The sequence below is a fragment of the Salmo salar genome, chromosome 16 (genome assembly GCF_965601325.2).
Source record: "Salmo salar chromosome 16, fSalSal1, whole genome shotgun sequence".
Classification (NCBI taxonomy): Eukaryota; Metazoa; Chordata; class Actinopteri; order Salmoniformes; family Salmonidae; genus Salmo; species Salmo salar.
In genome coordinates, this window is record NC_138306.1 from 4488145 (window position 1) to 4513992 (window position 25848).

The following is a 25848-nucleotide window of genomic DNA, read 5'->3' on the forward strand; positions in this document are numbered from 1 at the left end:
GGTCATAGGCAGCATTCCTCCTCCTCCAACACTTTCACCCAGTTGTCCTCTGAATCATTCAGATGTTCGTTGGCAAACTTCAGACGGGCATGTATATGTGCTTTCTTGAGCAGGGGGACCTTGCGGGCACTGCAGGATTTCAGTCCTTCATGGCATAGTGTGTTACCAAATGTTTTCTTGGTGACTATGGTCCCAGCTGCCTTGAGATCATTGACAAGATTCTCCTGTGTAGTTCTGGGCTGATTCCTCACCGTTCTCATGATCATTGCAACTCCACGAGGTGAGATCTTGCATGGAGCCCCAGGCCGAGGGATATTGACAGTTCTTTTGTGTTTCTTCCATTTGCGAATAATCGCACCAAATGTTGTCACCTTCTCACCAAGCTGCTTGGCGATGGTCTTGTAGCCCATTCCAGCCTTGTGTAGGTCTACAATCTTGTCCCTGACATCCTTGGAGAGCTCTTTGGTCTTGGCCATGGTGGAGAGTTTGGAATCTGATTGATTGCTTCTGTGGACATGTGTTTTTTATACAGGTAACAAACTGAGATTAGGATCACTCCCTTTAAGAGTGTGTCCCTAATCTCAGCTCGTTACCTGTATAAAAGACACCTGGGAGCCAGAAATCTTTCTAATTGAGAGGGGGTCAAATACTTATTTCCCTCATTAAAATGCAAATCAATTTATACAATTTTTGACATGCATTTTTCTGGATGTTTTTGTTGTTATTCTGTCTCTCACTGTTCAAATAAACCTACCATTAAAATTCTAGACGGATCATTTCTTTGTCAATGGGCAAACGTACAAAATCAGCAGGGGGATCAAATAGTTTTTTCCCTCACTGTATAGACTAGCAAATTTGACTTTCATTTTGAAATAATAGGGCCTATTTGTATAATCAGTAGGCTGACGGATATATACCTTTCATAAAATGTCCCTTAATGTTATTAGCCTACCTCCTCTTTCTCTCTCTGTTGTTGCTTCATTCCTTCCTTGCTTTCAACAGGTAAATTAAATACATTTTGTTTTCCTTATCTTTGTCATTCTAATGACATCCTTGAATAGTATACTGTAGGAATAGAATTAGATGCAGAAGGCCTTCACTTCTCATCAAGGAAGATTGAATGGCTATGGGTCTGAATAAATAACTGCTATAGCCTTCCGCCATTGCACATTCAATCTTCTTTCAAACTACCCGTGTGTTCTATTGGCTGTTGTATTTAACGTTGAGCAAACAACAGCGAATATTCCATTGGTATAAGAAATGCAAAAAATTATGTCCAGCAAGCTATTCTAGTCTAGTTTTTCCTGCATGGGACTCCAAGGAGAGTCCCATGAAGGAGAGTCCAGCAGAGCACAGGTACATTCGTATTGTGCAAGAGACAGAGGCTATAATTTAGAAGCTTATTATAAATAACCCATCATTAATTAGCTAATTATACGGCTAATACTGCATGGAATGTATTACCTGAAGGTGACCCCTGAAAGCCAGATGGAGATGGGTAAATTATATGCGTATTCAGTCTTTATATTACTGTACCACAGACATAAAACGTTACAATGATGAGATGATAGGTCTACATGCATTGTGAACTGCACTCCATACTGAGATGGGCTGTCTGTCCCCACCATGAGTGTTGATGATTCATCATGCAGAGGTCGTAGAAAAGACAGATTTAGACATCGCATATAATTTAACAGTTTAATTTCACACAATGCTGTTCATATTAATAATTTATTATCATTTACCGGTTTCTCACAGTTATTTATCCCGGGAAAAGAGAGTGGTTTTGGGCGGTATATTCTGGTAAATCTCAATAACCAGGTTCCCGCCATTCAAACCTAGTAACTACACAGACCCTAACGGAAAGCATAGATTCAGGAGAATAGGACAGGAAACACTGTGTCCAAATTAAATGAATGTATGCTTTACATTGCTATGAAATTATTTCATTTTTTTATGATAACACAAAAATAAACAAATGATGACTGGTGACCTTTGACATGGCACTATTTCACACTCCTCAACATAGAAGAAATAAACATTAGCATAACATGAATATTGTTTGAATCATCAGGCTCCTGGAAGGAGGCCTGAAACATTCTCAATCAGAGATTTACAGCCTGGTTTACATTGCCAGATAAGTATAGAGGTTTTTAATGTCCAACATTTTTGTAATGCAAACCCACCATGCAAAAAGCAAAAAATACAGTAAACCTTATTATAATCTCACACTATAATTTATTTGGAAACTTTTCTTTAACAATGTGCATTATAAGGAGGCAAGTTTTTATATTGCTCAGTTTACTAAACTTTTGTTAAATAATTGCCTCTAGGGTTCAGGTTGTGTTAAATGAGGAGAGGGAGGAGTCGGACATGTCAAAGGTCATTATTCATTACATTAATTGTCAATTGTCATTCGGACACAAATAACTTTCTGTCAGTCTGAGATATACAGTCTGTTAGTTCCCTGCAGCTGTCTGACTGCCTGCCTGCCTGTGGGGCCCATATAGTCTTCGCAAGGGGACTTTGTCTGTTTGAACCTTCAGTGCTGACGAGGAGGAAGAGGGTAATGTTGAATTCTGACATTTTGGTGAAACACTTAAAATAATTTACCAATGAATGGTGGTTTACAGCAGGCGTTAAGGTCATTTCCATGTAAAAGTAACTATGTGACATGTGAAGTTCATATGAGCATGTCAAATTGGGTGTCAAATGAAAGCTAAGAGTCTATACTTTTGAGAAACTTTTGACTGGTACTGTAGTCAAAAGTTTAGACACACCTACTCATTCAAAGGTTTTTCTTTATTTTTGCTATTTTCTACATTGTAGAATAATAGTGAAGAAATCAAAACTATGAAATTACACATATGGAATCATGTAGTAACCAATAAAGTGTTAAACAAATCAAAATTCTCTCAACCAGCTTCACCTGGAATGCTTTTCCAACAGCCTTGAAGGAGTTCCCACATATGCTGAGCACTTGTTGGCTACTTTTCCTTCACTCTGCGGTCCAACTCATCCCAAACAATCTCAATTGGTTTGAGGTTGGATGATTGTGGAGGCCAGGTCATCTGATACAGCACTCCATCAATCTCCTTCTTAGTCAAATAGCCTGTACACAGCCTGGATGTTTGTTGGGTCATTGTCCTGTTGAAAAACAATTGATAGTCCCACCAAGTGAAAACCAGATGAGATGGCGTATTGCTGCAGAATGCTGTGGTAGCCATGCTGGTTAAGTGTGCCTTGAATTCTAAATAAATCACTGACAGTGTCACCAGCAAAGCACCCCCACACCATCACACCACCTCCTCCATGCTTCACGGTGGGAACCACACATGCGGAGATCATCCATTCACCTACTCTGCGTCTCACAAAGACACTGCGATTGGAATCTAAAATTTTGACTAATTAGACCAAAGGACAGATTTCCACCGGTCTAATGTCCATTGCTCGTGTTTCTTGGCCCAAGCAAGTCTCTTCTTCTTATTGGTGTCCTTTAGTGGTGACTTCTTTGCAGCAATTCGACCATGAGGGCCTGATTCACGCAGTCTGCTCTGAACAGTTGATGTTGAGATGTCTGTTGAACTCTGTGAAGCATTTATTTAGACTGCAATCTGAGGTGCAGTTAACTCTAATTTATCCTCTGCAGCAGAGATAACTGGGTCTTCCTTTCCTGTGGCAGTCCTCATGAGAGCCAGTTTCATCATAGCGCTTGATGGATTTTGCGACTGCACTTGAAGCAACTTTCAAAGTTCTTGACATTTTCCGGTTTGACTGACCTTCATGTCTTAAAGTAATGATGAACTGTCATTTCTCTTTGCTTATGTGAGCTGTTCTTGCCATAATATGGACTTGGTCTTTCACCAAATAGGGCTATCTTCTGTATACCACCCCTACCTTGTCAAAACACAACTGATTGGCTCAAACGTTTTAAGAAGGAAAGAGATTCAACAAATTCACTTTTAAAAAGGCACACCTGTTAATTGAAATGCATTCCAGGTGACTACCTCGTGAAGCTGGTTGAGAGAAAGCCAAGCGTGTGCAAAGCTGTCATCAAGGCAAAAGGTGGCTACTTTGAAGAATCACTTTTTTGGTTACTACATGATTCCATATGTGTTATTTCATAGTTTTGATGCTGTCCCTATTATTCTACAATGTAGAAAATAGTAAAAATAAAAACCCTGGAATGAGTAGGTGTGTCCAAACTTTTGACTGGTACTGTACAGTCGTGGCCAAACGTTTTGAGAATGACACAAATATTAATTTTCATAAAGTCTGCTGCCTCAGTTTGTATGATGGCAATTTGCATATACTCCAGAATGTCTTGAAGAGTGATCAGATGAATTGCATTTAATTGCAAAGTCCCTCTTTGCCATGCAAATGAACTGAATCCCAAAATAACATTTCCACTGCATTTCAGCTATGCCACAAAAGGACCAGCTGACATCATGTCAGTGATTCTCTCGTTAACACAGGTGTAAGTGTTGACGAGGACAAGGCTGGAGATCACTCTGTCATGCTGATTGAGTTGGAATAACAGAATGGAAGCTTCAAAAGGAGGGTGGTGCTTGGAATCAACCATGGTTACCTGCAAGGAAACACATGCCGTTATCATTGCTTTGCACAAAGAGGGCTTCACAGGCAAGCATATTGCTGCCAGTAAGATTGCACCTAAATCAACCATTTATCGGATCATCAAGAACTTCAAGGAGAGCGGTTCAATTGTTGTGAAGAAGGCCTCAGGGAGCCCAAGAAAGTCCAGCAAGCTCCAGGACCATCTCCTAAAGTTGATTCAGCTGCAGGATCGGGGCACCACCAGTACAGAGCTTGCTCAATAATGACAGCGGCAGGTGTGAGTGCATCTGCACGCACATTGAGGCGAAGACTTTTGGAGGATGGCCTGGTGTCAAGAAGGGCAGCAAAGAAGCCACTTCTCTCCAGGAAAAACATCAGGGACAGACTGATATTCTGCAAAAGGTACAGCGATTGGACTGCTGAGGACTGGGGTAAAGTCATTTTCTCTGATGAATCCCCTTTCCGATTGTTTGGGGCATCCGGAAAAAAGCTTGTTCAGAAAAGACATGGTGAGCGCTACCATCAGTCCTGTGTCATGCCAACAGTAAAGCATCCCGAGACCATTCATGTGTGGGGTTGCTTCTCAGCCAAGGGAGTGGGCTCACTCACAGTTTTGCCTAAGAACACAGCCATGAATAAAGAATGGTACCAACACATCCTCCGAGAGCAACTTCTCCCAACCATCCAGGAACAGTTTGGTGATGAACAATGCCTTTTCCAGCATGATGGAGCACCTTGCCATAAGGCAAAAGTGATAACTAAGTGGCAAGGGGAACAAAACATCGATATTTTGGGTCCATGGCCAGGAAACTCCCCAGACCTTAATCCCATTGAGAACTTGTGGTCAATCCTCAAGAGGCGGGTGGACAAACAAGAACCCACAAATTCTGACAAACTCCAAGCATTGATTATGCAAGAATGGAAGTTAATTGACAGCATGCCAGGGCGGATTGCAGAGGTCTTGAAAAAGACTCTGCATCAACTTCATGTAATTGTCAATGAAAGCCTTTGACACTTATGAAATGCTTGTAATTATACTTCAGTATTCCATAGTAACATCTGACAAAAATATCTAAAGACACTGAAGCAGCAAACTTTGTGGAAATTAATATTTGTGTCATTCTCAAAACTTTTGTCCACGACTGTATATTACCACGTTTTTCAGTTTTCTTTCTGTCGTCTGGTGGTCAAAGTAAGAGTGTGAAAAGTCTCTGTCTCTCACACAAGTTTGGAAAGCATTTTATAGTACAGTAAAGAAAAGTAGAGTATAGTTCAGTACATTACTGGTTTCCTTCATCTTCTGCAACTAAGTTAGGAAGGACGCCTGCATCTTTGTAGTGACTGGGTGTATTGATAGACAATCCAAACTGTAAGTAATAACTTCACCATGCTCAAAGGAATATTCAATGTCTGTTTTTTTGCCATCTACCAATAGGTGCCCCTCTTTGTGAGGCATTGGAAGCCCTCCCTGGTCTTTGTGGTTGAATTTGTGTTTTGGAATTCACTGCTCGACTGAGGGACCTTACATATAATTCAATGTGTGGAGTACAGAGATGAAGTAGTCATTAAAAAATGATGTTAAACACTATTAATGCACACAGAGTTAGTCCATGCCACTTATTATGTGACCTGTTAGGCAAATTTGTACTCCTGAAATTATTTAGGCTTGCCATAAAAGGTTTTAAATACTTATTGACTCAAGACATTTCAGCTTTTCATTTTCAATGAATTTGTAAAATAATCTCAAAAAACATAATCCACTTTGACATTATGGGGTATTGTGTGTAGGCCAGTGACAAAATCTACATGTAATCCATTTTAAATTCAGGCCCTAACAACAAAATGTGGAAAAAGTGAAGGGGAGTGAATACTGTATAATTCATTCTATAACACTGCACAAACTTACAGAGAACTGCTTAGAAAGAGTACGCTACAATCTCTATACTATTCCTTTCTGGATTGTTCCCGCTGAGTCCATCTGCATTACTTTCCTCTCTTTCAAATCTTACTTCCTTTCTTTCTTCTTCTTCTTCCCCCACTCCCTCTTCCTTTCTTTCTTCCTCATCCCTTTGACCTCTTCCTCTCTTATCCCTTGCTCCTTCTCTCCCTCCCTACCTTTCTGATCGGATCTGCACCAATTTTACCTGCTTTAAAGCACCAATTAAACTGTTTGAATCAACCACAGAATGTGTGTGTGTGTGTTTACAAATCAGACAGCTACTGGGCGTTCATACTGTGTGGATGAATAGATATATATACTGCTCAAAAAAATAAAGGGAACACTTAAACAACACAATGTAACTCCAAGTCAATCACACTTCTGTGAAATCAAACTGTCCACTTAGGAAGCAACACTGATTGACAATAAATTTCACATGCTGTTGTGCAAATGGAATAGACAACAGGTGGAAATTATAGGCAATTAGCAAGACACCCCCAATAAAGGAGTGGTTCTGCAGGTGTTAACCACAGACCACTTCTCAGTTCCTATGCTTCCTGGCTGATGTTTTGGTAACTTTTGAATGCTGGCGGCGCTTTCACTCTAGTGGTAGCATGAGACGGAGTCTACAACCCACACAAGTGGCTCAGGTAGTGCAGCTCATCCAGGATGGCACATCAATGCGAGCTGTGGCAAGAAGGTTTGCTGTGTCTGTCAGCGTAGTGTCCAGAGCATGGAGGCGCTACCAGGAGACAGGCCAGTACATCAGGAGACGTGGAGGAGGCCGTAGGAGAGCAACAACACAGCAACAGGACCGCTACCTCCGCCTTTGTGCAAGGAGGAGCACTGCCAGAGCCCTGCAAAATGACCTCCAGCAGGCCACAAATGTGCATGTGTCTGCTCAAACGGTCAGAAACAGACTCCATGAGGGTGGTGTGAGGGCCCGACGTCCACAGGTGGGGGTTGTGCTTACAGCCCAACACCGTGCAGGACGTTTGGCATTTGCCAGAGAACACCAAGATTGGCAAATTCGCCACTGGCGCCCTGTGCTCTTCACAGATGAAAGAAGGTTCACACTGAGCACGTGACAGACGTGACAGAGTCTGGAGACGCCGTGGAGAACATTCTGCTGCCTGCAACATCCTCCAGCATGACCGGTTTGGCGGTGGGTCAGTCATGGTGTGGGGTGGCATTTCTTTGGGGGGCCACACAGCCCTCCATGTGCTCGCCAGAGGTAGCCTGACTGCCATTAGGTACCGAGATGAGATCCTCAGACCCCTTGTGAGACCATATGCTGGTGCGGTTGGCCCTGGGTTCCTCCTAATGCAAGACAATGCTAGACCTCATGTGGCTGGAGTGTGTCAGCAGTTCCTGCAAGAGGAAGCATTGATGCTATGGACTGGCCCGCCCGTTCCCCAGACCTGAAACCAATTGAGCACATCTGGGACATCATGTCTCGCTCCATCCACCAACGCCACGTTGCACCACAGACTGTCTAGGAGTTGGCGGATGCTTTAGTCCAGGTCTGGGAGGAGATCCCTCAGGAGACCATCCGCCACCTCATCAGGAGCATGCCCAGGCGTTGTAGGGAGGTCATACAGGCACGTGGAGGCCACACACACTACTGAGCCTCATTTTGACTTGTTTTAAGGACATTACATCAAAGTTGGATCAGCCTGTAGTGTGGTTTTCCACTTTAATTTTGAGTGTGACTCCAAATCCAGACCTCCATGGGTTGATAAATTGGATTTCCATTGATTATTTTTGTGTGATTTTGTTGTCAGCACATTCAACTATGTAAAGATAAAAGTATTTAAAAATATTATTTCATTCATTCAGATCTAGGATGTGTTATTTTAGTGTTCCCTTTATTTTTTTGAGCAGTGTATATAGAAGTTCTCTCTGCTACCACACGGCAAGCGGTACCGGAGCACCAAGTCTAGATCCAAGAGGCTTCTTAACAGCTTCTATCCCCAAGCCATAAGACTCTTGAACATCTAATCAAATGGCCTGCATGAAAGCCATGCCCCGTGTGGCTCAGCTGGTAGAGCATGGTGTTTGCAACGCCAGGGTTGTGGGTTCGATTCCCAAGGGGGACCAGTACGGGGGGGGAAAAAATGTATGAAATGTATGCATTCACTACTGTAAGTCGCTCTGGATAAGAGCGTCTGCTAAAATGTAAATGTAAAAAAGCCCCTGTTGTTCCAGATGACAGTGTGATCTCGCTCTCTATGACAGATGTGAGAAAAACATCTTGATTGTGCAACATTTTCCCATTATTATTTAACAAATTCTGTCAAATTGGTTGTTGATCATTGCTAGACATCCATTATCAGGTCTTGCCATACATTTATAGTATGTAAATGTTCCCTTCCCTTCCCTTTTTCCACATTTTGTTACATAAAAGCCTTATTCTAAAATGGATTAAAAATAAAAACAGTCTACACACAATATCCCATGATGACAAAGCAAAAACAGGTTTTTAGAAATGTTTGCAAATACACACACACACACACACACACACACACACACACAAACACACACACACACACACAACAAACTATAGTTTTGTCAAGTCGGTTAGGACATCTACTTTGTGCATGACAAGTAATTTTTCAAACAATTGTTTACAGACAGATTATTCCACTTATAATTCACTATCACAATTCGAGTGGGTAAGAAGTTTACATACACTAAGTTGACTGTGCATTTAAATAGCTTGGAAAGTTCCAGAAAATTATGTCATGTCTTTAGAAGCTTCTGATAGGCTAATTGACATCATTTGAGTCAATTGGAGGTGTACCTGTGGATGTATTTCAAGGCCTACCTTCAAACTCAGTGCCTCTTTGCTTGACATCATGGGAAAATCAAAAGAAATCAGCCAAGACCTCAGAAAAATAATTGTAGACCTCCACAAGTTTGGTTCATCCTTGGGAGCAATTTCCAAACGCCTGAAGGTACCACGTTCATCTGTATAAACAATAGTACGCAAGCATAAACACCATGGGACAACGCAGCCGTCATACCGCTCAGGAAGGAGACGCGTTCTGTCTCCTAGAGATGAACGTACTTTGGTGCGAAAAGTATAAATCAATCCCAGGACAACAGCAAAGGACCTTGTGAAGATGCTGGAGGAAACAGGTACAACAGTATCTATATCCACAGTATAATGCGTCCTATATATCAACATAACCTGAAAGGCCACTCAGCAAGGAAGAAGCCACTGCTCCAAAACCGACATAAAAAAAGCCAGACTACGGTTTGCAACTGCACATGGGGATGAAGATCGTACATTTTGGAGAAACGTCCTCTGGTCTGATGAAACAAAAATAGAACTGTTTGGCCATAATGACCATCGTTATGTTTGGAGGAAAAAGGGGGAGGCTTGAGTCATGACGTTGGCCTGTGGGTAAGGTTTATGACCCCCCCATAAATACCTTTCTCCCTTCCCCTCTCTCTCTGACCCTACTGAAGAACTATTGAATAGCCTTTGTTAAATATAGAGAGTCTGGGAACATCAAACAAATAGGGGAAAAGGAACCATATTTCGGTAATAGAACCAGTTGGAAATATGCGTTGGAACTTAATGAGTATGGCTGTCAGTTCGGTTGTCATCTGAGACATTAAGACTGATGACAGGACGACATAAACTGTACCTGGGAAAGCCTACATATTCTAGTTATCAAATTCACATGGAATTGTTGTGCAAATTAAATGTTTGATATTGAAACTGTTTGTTAGAAGATTAAATGTAATTTTAGCTTCCAAATGAGAGAATTGGGTTTTCATAAGGAAAGTTCCCTGCTTAATCAGTGGCCCGCCCCTGTGAAGAGACAGGGGTTATAAATGATGAAACACACCCTTCTCCCCTCGCCACTATATAAGACAATGACACAATGTAACCAGAGTTCCGGTACGTGAGGTCTGCAGCCTCTGCGTTAAAAGGACACACGTCAAGTACAGAACTAAGCCAACTTCAGCATGAGCTTTGGTTGCGAATGGTATGAACTTTGAACGCTTATTCACTACAGAAGTGATACTTCCTAGCCGTTGAGTTAGCAGCGGCCGCTGTAGACGTGGGCTAGGAAAGGAAGGATGACGGATTCAATCTAACACACGACGAAGATACTACTGAGGGTATAGAAGCACAAACACCAGGAGATTTGGTTGAAAGGTTACAGCCATTCTCATAACGCGGCCACTGACAACGCGTACATAGGGTCCGAACTTTTCGTTTGCGCCTCACACACCAACACCACCCGCTGGTGGGGGGGTCCCGAGACACAAAGGGGGGGAATAGTAGCCCAGACCCATGATGAGCATCATCGAGACCGGTGGGGGGGGTCGAGACTACGGACAACACCGTACGAGGCCGCCAGAGCATAAATCAAATCTAGTTGTAAACTCCCCTTTGAGAACAGTTAGGAGCAGACAGGCCCCTAGACGGGGATTATTTTAGAACACATCTAAGATAGTACTGAGGTGTACCACACTGGTCGTAAAGAAAGTCCAGTGGACTTGTCCACCTCCAAAACAAATGGCAACAATAATCATTCCTTGCCATGTGTAGGTTCAACTACAATACAACTAGTAAAATGCTCCAATCATGTGTTCCGTTAGATAATATTTCTGAATAAATCGGTAGGATAACTGGTCCCCTTGAGTACCAGTACCAATACCAGCAACAGTCAGTCCAGCTACAATCAGTAAGAAGGTTAGAGACCTAACCAATCAAATGACCCTTGACAACAGCGACATAGGAGTCACTCATAGTGCGACACGTGGAGGGGAATCTCCAGTGCACTCTTCCAATGGTTAACACACGTCACTAATAAATAGGACCCTCCATTCAGGAGGAAAATTATTAGAAGTAATGAACCATGATCACAACACGTACGACTGGTCCAATACTTAGAGTACTTCCGTCGTGAGGTTAGCTCCTCCGTGGTTAACATAGCTATGAAATAGACTTCATACCTATCGCCACTACAATAGTGGAAGACACAGTGACTTGTAGAAACACTACTACAGACTCCCTTGACACCAAATCCGACTGCCCTCCAGGCATTGACCTGAAAATTACCTGACTACGTCAGACTCATTCTGAACAAGTTGTAATCTGCCAGGATACTTGGTTTTCTTCCCTTGACGTGCGCTTGTGTAAGCATAAACGCACATGCACAACGGAACACCCAATTAAGATTTATGCTAGTATTACTTAAGGGTTCGAGCAAAATACCAGCCTTAGTAAAGTTGAACATTTATTTTGAGGCCTTTAACTCCACAGCTACAGCACTCACCAGTTTTCTCAGAAGTCCATAGGTCATCCCTGTAGACTGCCCAAAACGAGTGCCTTACAGCTGTAGACTTATCATATAGTTGTCAACTTAGGATAATACCCTAAGCACCACCCAGCAAATTAGGAAAGCCCTAGATATGACATTAGACGATGCCATGATAGGGTCATTTTGCCAAGACCATGGACGTAGATAGAATACAGTCCAATTAGATGATTAAGGTGGCATAACTATATTTTGTTTTGTTTATGCTTTATGCCGCCAGAAAGTGGAATGGGGTGTCTGCTGTCTCTGGGCGAAGAACAGCAGGAGAATTTGTAAGTGGTCAGCCTGGGGACAGTGAGACTGAGATGTGCGTCCACAAGACTACTCCATTTTTTTCTTTCAGCCTTTGAATGAATACAACGTTGCCCGGTTGGAATATTATCGCTATTTTACAAGAAAATATAATAAAAATTGATTTTAAACAGCGTTTGACATGCTTCGAAGTACGGTAATGGAATATTTTGAATTTTTTGGTCACGAAATGCGCTCGCGCGTCACCCTTCGGATAGTGACCTGAACGCACGAACAAAACGGAGCTATTTGAATACAACTATGGATTATTTGGAACCAAAACAACATTTGTTGTTGAAGTAGAAGTCCTGGGAATGCATTCTGACGAAGAACAGCAAAGGTAATCCAATTTTTCTAATAGTAATTCTGAGTTTAGTGAGCCCCAAACTTGGTGGGTGTCAAAATAGCTAGCCGTGATGGCTGAGCTATGTACTCAGAATATTGCAAAATGTGCTTTCGCCGAAAAGCTATTTTAAAATCTGACACTGCGATTGCATTAACTTACATCTAGACGTTCCGCTAGCGGAACACCTGCTCCAATATCCAATGATAGGCATGGCGCGAAATACAAACTCCTTGAAAATCCGAAAACTTCCATTTTTCAAACATATGACTATTTTACACCATTTTAAAGACAAGACACTCCTTTATCTAACCACACTGTCCGATTTCAAAAAGGCTTTACAGCGAAAGCAAAACATTAGATTATGTCAGCAGAGTACCCAGCCAGAAATAATCAGACACCCATATTTCAAGCTAGCATATAATGTCACAAAAAACAAAACCACAGCTAAATGCAGCACTAACCTTTGATGATCTTCATCAGATGACACGCCTAGGACATTATGTTATACAATACATGCATGTTTTGTTCAATCAAGTTCATATTTATATCAAAAACCAGCTTTTTACATTAGCATGTGATGTTCAGAACTAGCATTCCCACCGAACACTTCCGGTGAATTTACTAAATTACTCACGATAAACGTTCACAAAAAACATACCAATTATTTTAAGAATTATAGATACAGAACTCCTTTATGCAATCACGGTGTCCGATTTTAAATTAGCTTTTCAGTGAAAGCACATTTTGCAATATTCTGAGTAGATAGCTCGCCATCACGGGCTAGCTATTTGACACCCACCAAGTTTGGTACTCACCAAACTCAGATTTACTATAAGAAAAATTGGATTACCTTTGCTGTTCGTCAGAATGCACTCCCAGGACTTCTACTTCAATAACAAATGTTGGTATGGTTCCAAATAATCCATAGATATATCCAAATAGCGGCGTTTTGTTGTGCGTTCAAGACACTATCCGAAGGGTAACGAAGGGTGACGCGCCCGGCGCGTTTCGTGACAAAAAAATTCTAAATATTCCATTACCGTACTTCGAAGCATGTCAACTGCTGTTTAAAATCAATTTTTATGCGATTTTTCTCGTAAAAAAGCGATAATATTCCCACCGGGAGTTGTTGTTTTTGTTCAAAGACTGAAAATGAAAACATGGAGTCGTCTCGTGCACGCGCGCACCAGTCTCATTGTTCTCAGATCGACCACTTACCAAATGCGCTACTTTTTTTTCAGCCACGGCCTGCAAAGTCATCATTCAACGTTCTGGCGCCTTCTGAGAGCCTATGGGAGCGTTAGAAAATGTCACGTTACAGCAGAGATCCCCTGTTTTGGATAGAGATGATCAAGAAGGCCAAGAAATGGTCAGAGAGGGCGCTTCCTGTTTGGAATCTTCTCAGGTTTTGGCCTGCCAAATGAGTTCTGTTATACTCACAGACACCATTCAAACAGTTTTAGAAACTTTGGAGTGTTTTCTATCCAAGGCTAATAATTATATGCATATTCTAATTTCTGGGCAGGAGTAATAATCAGATTAAATCGGGTATGTTTTTTATCCGGCCGTGAAAATACTGCCCCCTATCCATAACAAGTTAAGGAGTTCTGTATCTATAATTCTTAAAATAATTGTTACGTATTTTGTGAACGTTTATCATGAGTAATTTAGTCAATTCACCGGAAATTTTCGGTGGGTATGCTAGTTCTGAATATCACATGCTAATGTAAAAAGCTGTTTTGTGATATAAATATGAACTTGATTGAACAAAACATGCATGTATTGTATAACAATGTCCTAGGAGTGTCATCTGATGAAGATCATCAAAGGTTAGTGCTGCATTTAGCTGTGGTTTGGGTTTATGTGACATATATGCTTGCTTGGAAAATGGCTGTGTGATTATTTGTGTCTATGTACTCTCTTAACATAATCTAATGTTTTGCTTTCGCTGTAAAGCCTTTTTGAAATCGGACAATGTGGTTAGATTAACGAGAGTCTTATCTTTAAAATTGTGTAAAATAGTTCATTGTTTGAGAAAATTGAATTGTGGTATTTTAGTTGGTTTTGTATTTCGCGCCATGTGATGCCATTGGCTGTTGGCTAGCGGAACGTCTGTCCTCAACAGGTTTTAATAGGACACACGTCAAGTACAGAACTAAGCCAACTTCAGCATGAGCTTTGGTTGCGAATGGTATGAACTTTGAACGCTTATTCACTACAGAAGTGATACTTCCTAGCCGTTGAGTTAGCAGCGGCCGCTGTAGACGTGGGCTAGGAATGGACGGACGACGGACGCAGTCTAACACACGACGAAGATACTACAACGTATCCAATTTACCACCAGAGACATTCTTCCGAGGACAGGAAGATCTCTGTTGGCCAACACCGCCAGCATCTACGACCAACCTACCGAAGCGCAGCTCAGAGTAAATATTTATTGCATTTTCCTTTTCCAAATGGGCAGTAATTTAGAATGCATACGTTAATGTATTTACGATGGCATAGCAAAGCTGTTTCTGTGTTCCTCAGTCTTCCTGCTCTTTCATTCAAGCCCAACCCCTTTTCTTTGTGTAACAAGCCGCCATGTCGGCTCCGTCCACCAAGGGCGTTTTCTGTATGACATAATTTGTATTCTGTGTATATGTAATTGTGTGATTAGATAGGTATTTGGTAAATAAATAATTATACCCAATTTTGTATTGCTGATTCAACTTGGTAGCCAGGGTTCGTGAAGATAACCAAGAATTTACAACTTTCATTATGAGACTGAAAATAAGATGAGGATTAATATTGACGGCTATCGATGTGAAATATTACTAAGTTTTTAAGAGTTTATTCGGAAGATAACGGCTCTATAAACACTCTTCCGTGGTGTCCCGACTTTCTAGTTAATTACATTTACATGATTAGCTAATTAGGTGATATTAATTACGGAGAAAGGATTTTATAGGATAGCATGTCATATCACTTAATCCGGCAAAGCCAAAGACACGACACTTGCAAGCTGAAGAACACCATCCCAACCGTAAAGCACGGGGGTGCCAGCATCATGTTGTGGGGGTGCTTTGCTGCAGGAGGGACTTGTGCACTTCACAAAATAGATTGCAACATGAGGCAGGAAAATTATATGGATATATTGAAGCAACATCTCAAGACATCAGTCAGGAAGTTAAAGCTTGGTCGCAAATGGGTCATGACCCCAAGCATACTTCCAAAGTTGTGGCAAAATGGCTTAAGGACAACAAAGTCAAGGTATTGGAGTGGCCATCACAAAGCCCTGACCTCAGTCCTATAGAAAATTTGTGGGCAGAACTGAAAAATTGTGTTCGAGCAAGGAGGCCTACAAACCTGACTCAGTTACAACAGCTCTGTCAGTGGGAATGGGCCAAAATTCACCCAACTTATTGTGGGAAGCTTGTGGAAGGCTACCCAAAATGTTTGACCCAATTAAACAATTTAAAGGCAACGCTACCAAATACTAATTGAGTGTATGTAAACTTCTGACCCACTGGGAATGTGATGAAAGAAATAAAAGCTGAAATACATAATTCTCTCTACTATTATTCTGACATTTCATATTCTTAAAATAAAGTGGTGATCCTAACTGACCTAAGACAGGGAACTTTTACTAGGACTAAATGTCAGGAATTGTGAAAAACTGAGTTTAAATGTATTTGGCTAAGGTGTATTTAAACTTCCGACTTCAACTGTATGTATGCATGCATACACACATAAGAAACACCTTACTTACATAAGTGTTTAGACCATTTGCTATGAGACTTGAAATTGAGCTCCTGTTTCCATTGATCATCCTTGAGCTGTTTCTACAACTTGTTTGAAGTCCACCTGTGGTAAATTGAATTGATTGGACATGATTTGGAAAGGCACACACCTCTCTATATAAGGTCCCACAGTTGACAGTGCATGTCAGAGCAAAAACCAAGCCATGACATCGGAGGAATTGTCCATAGAGCGCTGAGACAGGATTATGTCGAGGCACAGACCTGGGGAAGGGTACCAAAAATATTTCTGCAGCATTGAATTGGCCTTCATCACTCTTAAATGGAATAAGTTTGGAACCAAGACTCTTCCTAGAGCTGGCCGGCAGATCAAACTGAGCAATCAGGGGAGAAGGGCCTTGGTCAGGGAGGTGACCAAGAACACGATGGTCACTGACAGAGATACAGAGTTCCTCTGTGGAAATGGGAGAACCTTCCAGAAGGACAACCATCTCTACAGCACTCCAAAAAATTAGGCCTTTATGGTAGTGTCCAGATGGAAGCCACTCCTCAGTAAAAGGCATGACAGCCCGCTTGGAGTTTGCAAAAAGGCACCTAAAGACTGTTAGAGCATGAGAAACAAGATACTCTGGTCTGATGACAACAAGATTAAACTATTTCACCTGAAGCGTCAAGTCTGGAGGAAACCTGGCACCATTCCTACGGTGAAGCATGGTGGTGGCAGCATCATGCTGTCGGGATGTTTTTCAGCGTCAGGTACCGGGAGACTAGTCAGGATTGAGGGAAAGATGAATGGAGCAAAGTACAGAGAGATCCTTGATGAAAACCTGCTCCAGAGTGCTCAGGACCTCCGACTGGTGCAAGGATTCACCTTCCAACAGGACAATGACCCTCAGCACACAGCCAAGACAACACAGGAGTGGCTTCGGGACAAGTTCCTGAATGTCCTTCAGTGGCCCGGCCAGATCCAGGACATGATCCCGGTCGGACATCTCGGGAGAGACCGGAAAATAGCTGTGCAGCAACGCTCACGATCCAACCTGACAGAGCTTGAGAGGATCTGGAGAGAAGAATGTAAGAAACTCTCCAAATACGGGTGTGCCACGCTTGTAGCGTCATCCCCAAGATGATTCGAGGCTATAATTGCTGCCAAAGGTGCTTCAACAAAGTACTGAGTAAAGGGTCTGAATTCGTATGTAAATATCATATCAGTTTGATAATAAAAAATACAAAAAAAGATTTTGCTTTGCCATTACGAGGTATTGTGTGTAGATTGATGATGGGAAAAATATATATAATCAATTTTAGAATAAGGCTGTAACGTAACAAAATGTGGAAAAAGTCAAGGGGTCTGAATACTGGGGGAGGGGGTTCTGAAAGCACTGTATATGTATCTATGAATTGGTGAGGGCACTAGAACAGTTTGTAGGACTCAGCCTCACCCTACTGAACTCGGAAATCAAATGTCTACCGTTTGCAGATCATCTGGTGCTTCTTTCCTCAACTAATTAGGGCCTACAGTGGCACCTAGATCTTCTGTCAGACTTGGACCCTGACAGTGAAATTCAGAAAGACATAAAATAGTGTTCCCAAAAAGGTCCAGGAGCCAGATTTAAAAAATAATTGCCTAGAGCACACAAAGACCTATACCTACCTTGTCCTAAACACCAACACCACAGGTAACTTCCACAAGGCTGTGAAAGATCTAAGAGACAAGGCAAGAAGGGCCTTCTACGCCATCAAAAGGAACATACAATTCAACACACTAATTAGGATCTGGCTAAAAATACTTAAAATCAGTAATAGATCCCATTGTCCTCTATGATTGTCAGTTCTGGGGTCCACTCACCAACCAAGAATTCACAAAATGGGACAAACACCGAATTGAGGGACTATACTTTAGCAAAATTCTGCATGGACTTTGTGTACAATGCAAAACCCCAAACAATGCATGCAGAGCAGACTTAGGACTATACCCGCTACTTATAAAAATTCAGAAAAGAGCTATTCAATTCTGCAAACAACTAAAAGGAAGCGATGCCCACACATTCCACCACAAATCCCTCACATACAAAGAGATTAACCTAGACAATAGTCCACTCAGCATGCTGGTTATGGGGCTCTGTTCACAAACACATTTCTTTTTAAATTAATATGTAAAAATACAGAATTCTACTTTTGACATTATAGGGTATTGTGTGTCTAGGCCAGTGACACAAAATATCAATTTAATCAACTGAAAATTCAGTCTAACACAAAATGTGGAAAGAGTAAACAGGTGTGAATACTTTCTGAAGGCATTGTTTAAATCAAATTACCAACAATATTGCTAACGGTAAACCTGGTCTGATCAGGGCCAAGGTCTGATCACGCTCTCCGTAGCAGATGTGGGCAAGACCTTTAAACAGGTCAACATTCACAAGGCCGCGAGGCCAGACGGATTACCAGGACATGTACTCAGAGCATGCGCGGACCAACTGGCAAGTGTCTTCACTTACATTTTCAACCTCTCCCTGACCGAGTCTGTAATTAAAACATGTTTCAAGCAGACCACCATTGTCCCTGTGCCCAAGAAAGCAAAGCAAACCACCCAGCAGCACTCACGTCGGTAGCCATGAATTTAAAGGCTGGCCATGGCTCACATCAACACCATCATCCCGGATACCCTAGACACACTCCAACGCGCATACCGCCTCCACACTGCCCTTTCCCACCTGGACAAAAGGAACACCTATGTGAGAATGCTGTTCATTGACTAAAGCTCAGCATTCAACATCATAGAGCCCACAAAGCTCATCACTAAGCTAAGGACAGTGGGACTAAACTAGACGGGCCGCCGCCAGGTGGTAAGAGTAGGTAACAACACGTCTTCCACTCTAATCCTCAACACGGGGGTCCCTCAGGGCTGCGAGTTTAGTCCCCTCCTGTACTCCCTGATAACCCACGACTGCGTGGCCAAACAACTCCAACACCATCATTAAGTTTGCTGATTACACAACGGTGGCAGGCCTGATCACCAACAACGATGAAACCTGGCAGTGTGGTGCCAGGACAACAACCTCTCCCTCAACACGAGCAAGACAAAGGAGCTGATCGTAAACTACAGGAAAAGGAGGGCCAAACACGCCCTCATTCACATCGACAGGGCTGTACTGGAGCGGATCGAGAGTTTCAAGTTCCTTGGTGTCCACATCACCAACAAGCTATCATGGACCAAACACACCAAAACAGTCGTGAAGAGGGCACGACAACATCTTTCCCCCTCAGAAGACTGAAAAGATTTGGCATGTGTCCCCAGATCCTCAAAAAGTTCTACATTTGCACCAAAGAGCATCCTGACCAGCAACTGCTCGGCATATGACCATAAGACGCTACAGAGAGTAGTGTGCATGGCTCAGTACATCCCTGGGGCCAAGCTTCCTTCCATCCAGGACCTATATACTAGGCAGTGTCAGAGGAAGGTCCCAAAACTGTGAAAGACTCCAGTCACCCAAGTTGTAGACTGTTCTCTCTGCTACTGTACGACAAGCGGTACCGGAGCGCCAAGTCTAGGACCAAAACACTCCTTAACAACTTCTACCCCAAGCCATAAGACTGCTGAGCAATTAATCAAATGGCCACCTGGACTATTTGCATTCACACCACCACCCCCTTTTGTTTTTATACTGCTGCGACTCGCTGTTTATTATCTATGCATAGTCACTTTACCCCTGCCGACATGTACAAATTACTTCGACTAACCTGTACCCCTGCACAATGACTCGGTACCGGTACCCCCTGCATATAGCCTCGTTGTCATTTTATTGTTTTACTTTTGTTTACATTTTTAATTTAGTTTATTTAGTAAATATTTTCTTAATTCTATTTTCTTAAAACTACATTGTTGGTTAAGGGCTTGTAAGTAAACATTTCACGGTAAGGTCTACACCTGTTGTATACGGCGCATGTGACAAATCAAAATGGATTTGATTTGAACAATCAAAATATGAACTCAGCAAAAAAAGAAACGGCACTTTTTCAGGACCCTGTCTTTCAAAGATAGTTCGTAAACATCCAAATAACTTCACAGACCTTCTTTGTAAAGGGGTTAAACACTGTTTCCCATGCTTGTTCAATGAACCATAAACAATTAATGAACATGCACCTGTGGAACGGTCATTAAGACACTAACACCTTACAGGCGGTAGGCAATTAAGGTCACAGTTAGGAACATTTAGGACACTAAAGAGGCCTTTCTACCGACTCTGAAAAACACCAAAATAAAGATGCCCAGGGTCCCTGCTCATCTGCGTGAACGTGCCTTAGGCATGCTGCAAGGAGGCATGAGGACTGCAGATGTGGCCAGGGCAATAAATTGCAATGTCCGTACTGTGAGACGCCTAAGACAGCGCAACAGGGAGACAGGGCGGACAGCTGATCGTCCTCGCAGTGGCAGACAACGTGTAACAACACCTGCACGGGATCGGTACATCACACCTGCGTGACAGGTACAGGATGGCAACAACAACTGCCCGAGTTACACCAGGAACGCACAATCCCTCCATCAGTGCTCAGACTGTCCGCAATAGGCTGAGAGAGGCTGGACTGGGGGCTCTGGGGGCTTGTAGGCCTGTTGTAAGGCAGGTCCTCACCGGCAACAACGTCGCCTATGGACAAAAATCCACCGTCGCTGGACCAGACAGGACTGGCAAAAAGTGCTCTTCACTGATGAGTCGCGGTTTTGTCTCACCAGGGGTGATGGTCAGATTCGTGTTTATCGTCGAAGGAATGAGTGTTACACCGAGGCCTGTACAGGATCGATTTGGAGGTGGAGGGTCCGTCATGGACTGGGGCGGTGTGTCACAGCATCATTGGACTGAGCTTGTTGTCATTGCAGGCAATCTCATCGCTGTGCGTTACAGGGAAGACATCCTCCTCTCTACCCTTCCTGCAGGCTCATCCTGACATGACCCTCCAGCATGACAATGCCACCAGCCATACTGCTCAATCGTGTGCGTGATATCCTGCAAGACAGGAATGTCTGGTGGCGTTATGTCACACATGCGCCTAACAAAAATATATGGAAACGTCTGCTCTACTCAAAATTACAACCAACTAATTTCAGCATTACCGCCCAAATGGAAGAAGCAAGTGGAAGGGGGTGAAAGTAAGGAACTTGTCTGTCAGCCCTGCATTAAAAACCAAAATTGGCTAAATTGTGATATGTAAAGAAATATACCAGTTTCATTTAAGGCCCAAAACAAAAAAAATCTGCTTGGTTACTACATGATTACATGTGTTATTTCATAGTTTTGATGTCTTCACTATTATTTTACAATGTAGAAAATAGTCAAAATAAAGAAAAACCCTGGAATGACTAGGTGTGTCCACACTTTTGACTGGTACTGTATATGGAGGATACAACCATCTCAGCTCTGCAAATGTTGCTGTGAAGAGACAAAAAAAAACACCCTGAATGCATTGGACATGAAACGAAACATCAATACAAATGTAAAAACAGCCCAAAAAATAGATAAACAAGTTCTGACTTCTTACGAGGTTGTCCTTTCATTATAGGATAGAGACTTCTTGCTGCACCAATCAAAGCAGTGGAGCGTGGTCAAAACCACTCATCTTGGAGCGATGGGAAGTAGGGTCCCAAAATACAATCATATCACACGCAATTTTACCATTTATAAAATATTTGTTATGCAGACTAGCTAAAAAAATAAGTGAAACTTCAAATTATTCAACGGATTATGATAATTTGGTGCTTAGGTTTAAAACGTAAATTTGCACCCCCTATTTTAATTTGCTCCATGGCTCAGACGGTGAAGTGTAGGCTACCGCAAAAAGTTGTTTGGCTCAGTCACGACTTGAGAAGAGGAATACCTTTGCAGGTGTTTCTGAATGGGTAACATTGCAATAAAACCCTGCCCTAAAAAGAAACGTAGACTGAAAAGTATTAGCATGTCATATCATAAGGGAAAACGCATGACATTGGCACTGAAAATATCTGAAGTTATCACTTCAGGTTTCCCACTTCAACCCCAAATATATCATACTGATTCAAATAAATGACTTAAATCGTTGTGCAACTTCATGGGGGAAGTTATGGTCATCGTCTTTCTACAAAAAAAAAAGTGAATTGCCGTGCTTCTGGGAAATGAGCTGTAAAACATGTTTTTAAAGTCTCTCTGCCCCATGGCAAAACTAGTAGAATTGCATTACATTTGTTATAAAATTGCACAATTTTCTCTCTGACCCATGACAAAGTGTGTAGAATTGCAGGAAACTCTGTCGTCAAGAGAGGGGTCACTAAAACGTTTTGCCAGAAGATTTGGGGGCCCCCCAACCCCCAAAAGGCTGAGTGAGAATGTGACATGATATCCTTAGTTGATATTGACTGCTAACATGAATGACTTTCATCTCAAAATGCAGTTATAAAATGCAGTTTATTTCTGTATCTTATGCATTTCTTATGTATTTCTGTATCTTATAGATGTACTATTGTAAAGTGGTTGTTCCACTGGATATCATAAGGTGAATGCACCAATTTGTAAGTCGTCTGCTAAATGACGTAAATGTAAATGTTTTTAAAAAAGCATCACCGTTTATGGCTGTAATGACAGGCTACCTTTGCGCAGAGATTGTGTGCGCATGTTCACGTGTATTCGCGAGCATGTGCTGGGGGGGTGGGGGTCGCAAACCTTTAACCACTCCTTTTTAGGGGTCACGGGCCAAAAGGTTTGAGAGCCACTGAGCTAGCGAACAGACCGCTGATTTGCTGTACAGCTATATAATTGGGTGCAGCGCAAACGTCAAATTATAGGGAGAGAGGATTGCCATAAATAAATATGCAGTTCCAAAAATGGTTTCGTGATCAAGAATATTCACTATTTACTTTGCAAGCTCACCAGCAATAATGGGGCACCAGGCAACAATTACTAGCATAGGCCTACCGGTCTTTTGGCATGTAAAAATGGCTTGATATTAATAATTTACTTAATAAAATTACATTTGGAATTAATCATTACATAATCAAAATGTATTGTAGACAAAATAATAAAATGGACTGTCTGGTAGCATTGAAGTCAGTGCAATTATAGATTTGTGACTTGTGACTTGACATGCTCTTAGAATGCACAATTTGGACTTGACCAGTTCAACTTGGGACTCAGACCTTGTGACTTGCTTGTTAGTAGAATAACAGTGATTTGGTCCCACCACTGGTGGTAGTAGTAGTGCATGTCAACATCAGAGGTGACCCCATAGCAAAATGTGCACCTACGCCCTTCTGGGTATAACACTGGGGTAAATCCTGTATGCAAATGCGACAATAGTCTATGCTTATGGGCACTATTTCTCTTCCATTTGAGTGACATAGTTTACAATAGGCCTACCCATTGACGACACATATATAGGCTATTTCTGATGAGTAGACATACATAAAATAGGCTACAACCAGACAGATGGCTCCTTTCCTTGTCTTTCCCTGTGTGGCGGCTGCTCAAAAACACTCATTCAATGTTCATGCTTTTACGCCTTTGGCCCCGTCTGGCATTCCTCACCTTGTTTGACACACTTGAAGCGGATCGGATCTTTGCAGTGTTTGATGACAGCCAGAACATCCCGGGTGGTGAGCCCGGCCACCGGCGTGTCGTTGACCTCCAGCAGTAACTCATCCTGGGCCAGCTTGCCGCTCTGGACGGTCTCTTTTCCTTGTTTCACCTCCCCGAAGTAGGGGAACTGCCCAATCTCCGCGCCCCCCTTCAGCTCGAAGCCAAATTCTCCCTCTATGCTCCTGGTGACGACCGCTTCGTGGACTTTGTTGGTCCAGTGATTTTTCTTCGTCAGGCTCTTGGACATCGTTGAGCGAGTATCACCAAGCCGGGGCGCCCATCCGATAGCCTATCGTCTCATCCCGGCCTTTGTGTCATACAGATCGGCTCCCACCAGCTCAGAGCGCCGACGGTAGCTCCATCACCGATGCACGCCAGGCGTAGTATCCGTCTAGCACGCAGCGCGTTCAGATAGGGGGTCTGCAGTACAGCTCGGTGGAGAATCAGGCCGTCACACACACACACACACACAGGCAAGACACAGAAGATAGGCTACTAACTAGCGGGTGAACCGGATGTGAAGTCTGGAGGAGGGGAGATTAATGGTTCGGAGAGGAGGGATGGATTGGATGGATGGAAAGGAAAAAAATAGAGTCGCAAATGAATGTTCTTTAGTCTGCACGGCCAGATTGCTCATAGTGCATAGACCAGTTGCGATTGAGCACGCGCAGATTTAAAGCAACAAGCATCAAATCGTTTATTTCGTCGTCGTCCCTTCCACCACATTCGCTTTCCATGTATTATTATTCCATTGCAGTAAAAAAAAAAAAAAAAAGCATCTGATGTCGGCTGTCTGACTTGTCTCCGATAGCTGCAATGCACATCACGAGTGTCTAATGGTCTGTGTTCAGCCAGTTAAAAGGTAGTGTAGCCTACATTGCCAACAGAAAGTATTCACACCACATTACCTTTTCAAGATGTTGTTGTGTTACAACCTGAATTTAAAGTGGATTAAATTGAGATTGAGTGTCATTGGAATTGTGTTTTTTAGAATTTAAATGAAAAGCTGAATAAGTATGAGTCAATAAGTATTCAACCCCTTTATGGCATGCCTAAATAAGTTCAGTAGTAAAAATTCTAATTAACAAGTGACATAATACGTTAATTGGGCTTACTCTGTATGCAATAATAGTGTAACATGCTTTTTGAATGACTACCTCATCTTTGTACCCCACACATACAATTATCAAGGTCCCTAAGTCGAGCAGTGAATTTCAAACACAGATTCAACCATAAAGACCAGGGAGGTTTTCCAATGCCTTTCAAAAAGGGCACCTATAGGTAGATGGCAAAAAATAAAGTAGGCATTGTATCCCTTTGCGCATGGTGAAGTTATTAATTACACTTTGGATGGTGTATCAATACACCCACTCACTACAAAAATACAGGCGTCCTTCTTAACTCAGTTGCCGGGGAGGAAGGACACTCAAGGATTTCACCAATGGTGACTTCAAAACAGTTACAGAGTTTAACCTGTTATGGATAGGGGACAGTATTTTCACGGCCGGATAAAAAACGTACCCGATTTAATCTGATTATTACTGCTGCCCAGAAACTAGAATATGCATAGAATTATTAGCTTTGGATAGAAAACACTCCAAAGTTTCTAAAACTGTTTGAATGGTGTCTGTGAGTATAACAGAATTCATTTGACAGGCCAAAACCTGAGAAGATTCCAAACAGGAAGCGCCCTCTCTGACCATTTCTTGGCCTTCTTGATCGTCTCTATCCAAAACAGGGGATCTCTGCTGTAACGTGACACTTCCTACGGCTCCCATAGGCTCTCAGAAGGCGGCAAAAAGCTGAATGATGTCTTTGCAGGCCATGGCTGAAAAACGCTAGCGCATTTAGATAGTGGTCGATCAGTGAACAGAGACTGGAGGCGCGTGCACGAGGCGACACCATGTTTTTATTCTTTCGTCTTTGAACGAAAACAACGACTCCCAGTCGGAATATTATCGCTTTTTTTACGAGAAAAATAGCATAAAAATTGATTTTAAACAGCAGTTGACAT

The 25848-nt window shown here is 42.3% G+C and overlaps 1 protein-coding gene across 6 annotated transcripts in view; it reads right to left on the reverse strand.

Moving 5' to 3' along the window:
- The window catches only part of LOC106573044 (membrane-associated guanylate kinase, WW and PDZ domain-containing protein 2), a 324009-nt gene extending 299413 nt beyond the window's left edge, over positions 1-24596 (reverse strand). For 4 of the 6 annotated variants that reach the window (XM_014147683.3, XM_045696840.2, XM_014147669.3 and 1 more), the window contains exon 1: positions 23784-24596. In XM_014147683.3, coding sequence (XP_014003158.3) covers positions 23784-24081 — 298 coding nt within the window. In that variant the 5' untranslated portion in view covers positions 24082-24596. The remainder of the gene's footprint in view (positions 1-23783) is intronic. The other 2 variants (XM_045696841.2, XM_045696842.2) reach the window with 1 other exon arrangement.
- Positions 24597-25848: the final 1252 nt, after the last annotated feature.